The sequence below is a fragment of the Macaca fascicularis genome, chromosome 2, assembly GCF_037993035.2.
Source record: "Macaca fascicularis isolate 582-1 chromosome 2, T2T-MFA8v1.1".
Taxonomy (NCBI): domain Eukaryota; kingdom Metazoa; phylum Chordata; class Mammalia; order Primates; family Cercopithecidae; genus Macaca; species Macaca fascicularis.
Window position 1 is genome coordinate 21,046,868 of NC_088376.1, and position 7,990 is coordinate 21,054,857.

Genomic DNA, 7,990 nt, shown 5'->3' on the forward strand with positions numbered 1-7,990 from the left:
TGTTCACACAGTGTCAGCCCCCCCGGCCCTGTTAGTATAATTATCATAAAAAATAAAGGCCTTACAATAATAACTAATACGTTTTATGCTTTTACCTTTTGTTTGGGTTGCCTTGCACTTCAGAATCACATAGGAAGAAAGAGAATGTCTTGGCTTTGTTGTTTAACAGGAAAATGCTTGGGGAAGGGGGTCTTTTCTTCAGTTTGTCTAGAGAAGACAGCAAACCATAGTGTGTTTTTACACTTTCTCAAAACCTTTTCCAGAACTCAGATATTCATATGTTACAATTAATTAAATCCATGTACATGGAGTCACTGTGTGATACTAAGTTGAAAATATAGAATAGGTCGCCCAGGTGCAGTGGCTCAGGCCTGTAATCCCAACACTTTGGGAGGCCAAGGTGGGCGGATGATTTGAGGTCAGGAGTTCGAGACCAGCCTGACCAACATGGAGAAACCCTGTCTCTACTAAAACTACAAAAATTAGCTGGGCATGGTGGCACATGCCTGTAATCTCAACTACTTGGGAGGCTGAGGCAGGAGAATCACTTGAACCTGGGGGGCGGAGGTTGCAGTGAGCTGAGATTGTGCCATTGCATTCCATCCTGGGCAACAAGAACAAAACTCTGTCTCTCAAAAAAAAAAATATATATATATTTCAAATATTTGTTCTACATATATAGAATACATATTCATAAATAAAATTCATAAATAAAATTCATAAATACAGAACCAGTATGTATATAGAATATATATAATATATTGGTTTTATATTTATGAATCAAATTTGGAGTGAGAAGTTTTATAAATTTATAACCTTGGAAATTATTTGATACCTATCTATTAACAAAGATTCATATATTAATAGATTTTTCAGTGAAATAAAAGTCTCATGCTATAGCTCTTCATATATTAAATAAAAGTAATCCAACAGATTCTGACCATATACTGCCCTATTTTAAGGACCCCCTCTTTAGTTGTAAGAAGAACATGAATTTAAATTGCAAACAGAATTTTTAATATTTGTAATTTTTAAAAACAGAATTTTTAATATTTGCCTTTCCACTTTATTGATTTAGAAAAAGGTAAAATTATATTAGCAAGTCATAAGTTTGTAGTGTTAATAGTAATCTCAGAAGGTTTAATATACTCATTCTTAGCCATGTTTAGAATTGAATATTTATGTTTAAAAATTATTTATTTTCATTCTTTGTTTTAAATAGTCCTGATAAACCTGTGAGTGTGAAAATAAGTTTTGAAGATGAACCAAGAAAGAAATATGTGGATGCTGAAACTTCATTATAGAACTGAACCAAGAGGCATTATACATATAGATATATACATATGTAAGGTGTGCGTATCATGTCACTATATATAAGAATATTGTATGTCATGCTGTTTATGTGTGACTACTGAGTTTTTAAAAGTAGTGTCTGGAGTTTGTAATGAGCACCGTGGAGACTATGTGTATAATGAAATGCTCTCTTTGAAGTGAGGTACATGGTTCTTAACTATTCAAATATTTATTCTGTTAGAAAAAAAAAATTTCTGTTTTGCAATAGAAGGATGCGGAGAAATGCTTTCAGTCTGCTTTTCTTACATCTCTTTGTTCATCAATGGCAATTCATAAAAACCTGAAGTGATCCTTTGTTTATGTTTATAATTTTTATGTGTTTCTCGAAATTTTCACATATTACTTCACTTTTGTTAGTGCTTTATGGGAAGAATAGGGAGTCTATACCAGTGCTGTGGGAAAAGTGGAAACATTTCAGGGCTTCTCTGTGTTTCATTTCTGTAGATGTCCATCATGTTTCACTAACTGGCGTTTTCTTAGCCATAGAGATGAATGTAGAACAATGGAAACTTTAATAATGGTAGTTTTTAACTTTTATGTTTAAATTTTTTTTAATCTCAAAACCTTCATATCTGGGTATCCATTGTGACAGACAAGTACAATTGCAGGTGATTTGATAATTAAGCACCCATACCATTTATAACTTCATGAATTTAAAAAGTTATACAATGCCAGTTTGCAGTAGTTAGATTTTGAAGCCTTTGTAGAATTTTTTTTTCTGAATCCTTATACTCTTTTAAATCCTATTTTTCCCACTCTGTTCTCTGCCTTGTCTCTCTTTGTCTTAAAATGGTTTAGTTTCCATCAGGTTCAAGTTATTGACTATTCCTTATAAGTAGTGGGCGTAAATAATCAGGAGTCAGAATTCTCTCAGATGGGTCTGTGATCAGTATTACTTTATTAAGAATTACCTTTCATTTTCTCTTTATGTTATTCTTTTGTAGATTACATTTAATAGCTTGTTACCTGTGATTTTATTTTAAAATATTTATTTTGATATGATGCTTAAATATTATATAAACATTTGGAAAAGTAACATAGAGTAAATTGTTAATGTAAATAGTTGGTGCTCACTTGCATTTATGTTTATTATCTTAAAGCAATTGATAGATTTTACATCTTTGATATAAAGCACTGCCATATTTATATTTTAAAAGGAAATTAGACATTTTATATGTAGCTCAGATTAATGGCATTTTTATTTTGTGTATTTGTTAGTTTTTGCTTTTCTGAGCTTTTTACAGTCTAACAAATCTTGTTAGTCATCTTTTATATACTTTTAGCTCCACGTGAAATAAATAAATGTTGTTAAGCCTGTAGGACTGGATGAATGGGGTTGTGAAACTGATTTGACAAGAGAATAATTTACAAAAATCAAATGAGTATTGAGAAGCCACAGAAATATCAAAAATGGTGACATGACTATTAGGATGAAAATTTTAATGAAATTCCAATGCCCTTTAACCATATAATTAAATTATAAAAGTATACATAATTAATCTAATAAAGGATCATGAGGAATGCCAAAAGCTGAAATTTTAGCAAGTCTGGTGTTTTAAATTCATTATAAACTATTTATTAACTAAGGTAATGTCCTCCTCTAAGACCATATTGTAAGAGTCTAGTTAAAATGATGGATTCAACTTCTGCCTTGGATGAGAGGTTGGAAATGTAGCTGCTTTTCTTTAGAAAATATATAGCTGTCATCATTTGGTACTGCCTAAAAAGAGTTAGACTCTATTGGCAATTGATAGAGTATTACCCACGGTGCTTATTATTGTTTATGAGCTTCCATTGTAATGATTCCTTTTCATTTGTAGCAGCATAATTATTTCCAAAGACCCCAGTATTTGCTGCTATTTTTAAAACTCCCCTGATGTACCTGAACAAGAGGATTTCCTCACATCATTTCCTTGTGTCTGGACATCGGGGGTAACAACTGTACTTACTCTACAGGAAGAAATTTTAAAACTGAAAACTACCTGGGATCATAGTGTTTCTGTGATTTTATTTAATTTATGTATAGTAAGTATCCAGTGCCAGAAAAACCGTCACTTGCAAAATACTTTGCACTCAAAATGTTTTCACAGTGCTTCTAATTTTACTGGTTTCTGCTTTCTTTTGACTACTTGACTGACAAAATGATCTGACTACTCCGTTTAAGAGCAAAGGTAACTCATGTTTAAGTAATTAACTGCTTGTTTTAAGTGATTATATTTCTTCCACTGTTTTTGAAAAATAATCATAGATAACATTCATTGAGACAGTGACAGATATAATTTACTACATATATTGATTTTTAAATAAAGTTGCCTTAAATAAGTGTATATAAGCAGTAGTAGTTGCTGTGTACTGATTTACCTCAAGGTGCAAAATAATTAAACCTGTACATATTCCATTTACAAAATAAATTCAGCCCTGCACTTTTCTTTAGATGCCTTGATTTCCAGAATGGAGCTTAGTGCTACTGAATACCCTGGCCACAGAGCCACCTCAGGATATTCTTTTCTCCACCCTAGTTTTATTTATTTATAGATACCTGTTTACAAAGTCTGTAGTAAATCCTGATGCTGACCATCTGAAATGTACTTTTTTCTGAATGCTGTTTCAATCTAAAATAGCAGCTTTTGAGAAAACAATGACATAAATTCCTTATGATAAAAGGATGATTCTATATATTCTTTAATGATATTAAATATGCTGAAGCAAAGCACACAGTCTTTCTAAAGTGTGTGTGTGTTTGTGTGAATGTGAATGATTCTGATCTTATATCTGTTAAACGTCGTTTTAAAAAGCTGTGGCATACCATTGTTCATATTTGCCAAGTCTTCTGTAAAGATGTCTAGGACAAAATATTTTATGTGCTAATGCATGTATTTGTAAACCAGATTTGTTTACCACTCAAAATCAACTTGTTTTCTTCATCCAAAAAAGTTTATTTCTTCCACATACTTAAATTTTCTGTGTGGGTATAATAGCTTTCTAATTTTTTTCTTTCACAAAGGCAGGTTCAAAATTCTGTTGAAAGAAAAATGCTTTTTGAAACTGAGGTATAACACCAGAGTTTGCTGTTTAAAGGATTATATGATGTACATCAGTTCTATAAATGTGCTCAGCAGTTTAAGGTGTGAATCCTGTTTTAAAGTGCTCAGATTTCAACTGTGTAAGCCATTGATATAACATTGTAATTAAAAATGTTTATATGAAATAACTTAATGTTTTAAATTTATTTATGTAGATCGCATCATTTTTATCATATGCAGTGCAAATATGTGAAATGTCTTTTGGTTTATTCCAACAATTATTTATTTTAGAAAGTAAATTTAAAGACCTTAAGGACGTTCAAAGTTTAAAATAGTGTTCAAATTGCAAAATTTGGCCATCTTAATATAAATTGGTTTATTTTCTGACTTTTCAAAAAGTAACATTGTCAATTATAGGAAAACATAGTTGGAAATGTAATCATCCAAAGATCATTTTAAAAATGAAATTTAATTAACACATACTGACTTCAACATTTGACTTAGAGTAATTGTTAAACCCCAGGTTGTTGTTTTTTTTTTTTTTTTAAGTCAGATTTTTTGCACACTGATTAGTTTTTGTGTTGTGGCTTTTTTTTGTTGCTTTATTATTCAAGGTTTTTTTTTTTTTTTCCCCCATGGGGGAGATTGTCTTCCAATGTTTACTATGTTTAAATAAATAAAAATTGAATTTTATTGTTCATTTATATAAAATTTGATACCTTGATGTAATTTCACAGTACAGTTCCAATTTTTATGGCTTTTATAATTACAATGATATTTTCTTCTATAATAAAATCCAAAGTAAACATTTAAATTGTAGAACTGATATTTTTTCATTTATATGAAGTATAAGCTTCTACCAGGTCTATATTGTGAATGATCCTGCCTTTCAAATTTGTTTCATAATTGTTAGATGAAAACTATTTTTTCGGAGATGTTACTGAAGTTGATTGAGCAATAAAAATCTACTTAATTAGTTGTTGGCTATTGTCTTTACTTTGTATTCTGATTATTAGGAGAACCACATCTCTGTCTCAGCTTGAGATGGGATAGGAGAGGAAGGTAAATGAGTGATGTCTGTTTCTGGCCTCCTAATACCTAGGCTTTGGTAGGAGAGAGAAAACAGGAAACGTTGTGAAAAAAATAAAACAGTGTTTGTTTCACAACAGCGTTTGCTGGTTAAGAAATAATTGAAATTAAAGCTCTCTAAGAAAAGGCTGATCCATTTATTCCCCCTTGATTTTAGAAATCTTGCTGTGTGATGTGTAATGATTTTCATTATAATACTGAACTCTCCAGGGCTTTTCTTTCTTTCTCTCTCTGTTTTTTTTTTTTTTCGTTTTTTTTTTTTGTTTGTTTTTTGTTTTTTGTTTTTTGAGACGGGGTCTGGCTCTGTCACCCAGGCTGGAGTGCAGTGGCCCAATCTCAGCTCACTGCAAGCTCTGGCTCGGGTTCACGCCATTCTCCTCCCTCAGCCTCCCAAGTAGCCTGGGACTACAGGCATCTGCCACCACACCCGGCTAATTTTTTGTATTTTTTTTTAGTAGAGACGGGGTTTCACTGTGTTAGCCAGGATGGTCTCTTGATCTCCTGACCTCATGATCTGCCTGCCTTGGCCTCCCAAAGTGCTGGGATTACAGGCATGAACCCGGCCTCTTTCTTTGTTTTTAGTGACTAACTTTATTATGAATTATTTTCCTTAATAGAAAATTACAGGTCTTGGTGTGTTTCTCATTTGGCATGTGTGGAACACTTTCCTTTTGTGTTTTCTGCACTGAAAAACTTCTGATAACCTCACCATGAGTTTGATACCCTTTGGAATAAGATGGGGATAGACACTTATGTTTTTGGAAATTTCATTTGAAAATTTAGTTTACATTTATTTTAGGGAAATTTTTTTTGTCAATTTATAATTTCTAGCTACAGACCTTTGAGATTCTGTAGGAGGAGAGAGGAAAAGAGTAACTCTCTGTGATCTGGCCAATAAAGGCATATCTGATCTCTTAAGTATCAGTTCTTTTCATGGTGGACCCACACGTTCCTATCTCTATGCTTTTAATGAAAACATTTCTGTTGTTTAGTAGACCTTCCTTTCTGCTTCTCTGCTTTTCTTTCAAAGCCCAATTTAGGTTCTGCCTTTACTTCAAATTGTACTCAGCCCTCTGCTTTCAGTCTACACGATCATTCTCATTCCTCCACTTAGATTTGTGTGTGCGTGTGTGTGTGGGGGGTGTGTTTGTGTAAATAGCCTTATTCTAGACCATTGGGCTGAAGTCTTTTTATAAATTTTGGGAAGTGATTTTATCTTCTTGATGAGCTGATCCTGAATATCTACTTACATGCAGATTTGTTACTTTTATGCTGTAGTTAAGACATTACGCTGTTTTGCTTTTGAACTATATAATTTATGTTTTGCATTTCGTTTTAAAAAAGCCCTTAGAAAAAGATGTTTTCATAGTTTTGAGCCTTGCTATATAAGCTATAAGCTTGGGGCAAGATCTCTTGTGGGATTTTATTTTTTATCATGTTACAGAGGGACCCTTAACATTTGAGATGATAGTGTATGTGTCTTAGAGGCAGTGTCATTCTTGCCTCTTAATCTCTGCAGCTTTCAGGGAAGTTCGGGAATATTCTGGGATGGCTAAAACATTAGTTTAAGACTTTAATTTCACTGAATAGTGGAAAGATGGGAAGCACAATTGGTATTCTGGTGAACATGAGAAGTTCAGTGGAGTCATGTCTCACTGCTTAATATTTATTTTTTGAGATAGAGTCTGGCTCTGTCTGTCTGGCTGGAGTGCAGTGGTGCGATCTTGGCTCACTGCACCTCCGCTTCCTGGGTTCAAGTAATTCTCGTGCCTCAGCCTCCTGAGTAACAGGCAGTAGCATGCGCCACCATGCCCGCTGATTTTTCTGTTTTTAGCAGAGATGGTTTGGCCATGATGGCCAGGCTGGTCTCAAACTCCTCACCTCAAGTGATCCTCCTGCCTCGGCCTCCCAAAGTGCTGAGATTATAGATATGAGCCACCAAGCCAGGCTGACTGCTTAATATGTAGAATGTGTGTATAGAATACTTTTTCTACTCAGCATCGGTCTTCCTGCCCCTGTCACCTTGTTTTGTTTTATTGGTAACATTAATCTTGATGGTTTTAATGTCCATCAATGACAGACTGGATTAAGAAAATGTGGCACATATACACCATGGAATACTATGCAACCATAAAAAAGGATGAGTTCATGTCCTTTGTAGGGACATGGATGAAGCTGGAAACCATCATTCTCAGCAAACTATTGCAAGGACAAAAAACCAAACACCACATGTTCTCATAGGTGGGAATTGAACAATGAGAACACTAGGACACAGGAAGGGGAACATCACACACCAGGGCCTGTCGTGGGGTGGGAGCAGTGGGGAGGGATAGCATTAGGAGAGAGATACACCTAATGTAAATGTGACGAGTTAATGGGTGCAGCACACCAACATGGCACATGTATACATATGTAACCTGCACGTTGTGCATATGTACCCTAGAACTTACATATAAAAAAAAAATCTTGTTGGTTTTATGGTCTCCGAAGTTTAATTAGTTCTTCTATACTCACTGGAGTTTGGC

At 33.7% G+C, this 7,990-nt stretch overlaps 1 protein-coding gene across 14 annotated transcripts in view; it reads left to right on the forward strand.

Moving 5' to 3' along the window:
- SLC4A7 (solute carrier family 4 member 7) overlaps nt 1-5,352 on the forward strand; it is a 107,574-nt gene extending 102,222 nt beyond the window's left edge. For 11 of the 14 annotated variants that reach the window (XR_012430628.1, XR_012430629.1, XM_005545586.4 and 8 more), the window contains one exon: nt 1,223-5,352. Coding sequence is in view for 12 of the 14 variants with exons in the window: in XM_005545586.4 (XP_005545643.1) it covers nt 1,223-1,304 (82 nt within the window). In the remaining 2 variants the exon portion in view is untranslated. The remainder of the gene's footprint in view (nt 1-1,222) is intronic. The other 3 variants (XM_005545594.5, XM_065539834.2, XM_065539833.2) reach the window with 1 other exon arrangement.
- The last annotated feature ends 2,638 nt before the right edge of the window (nt 5,353-7,990 follow it).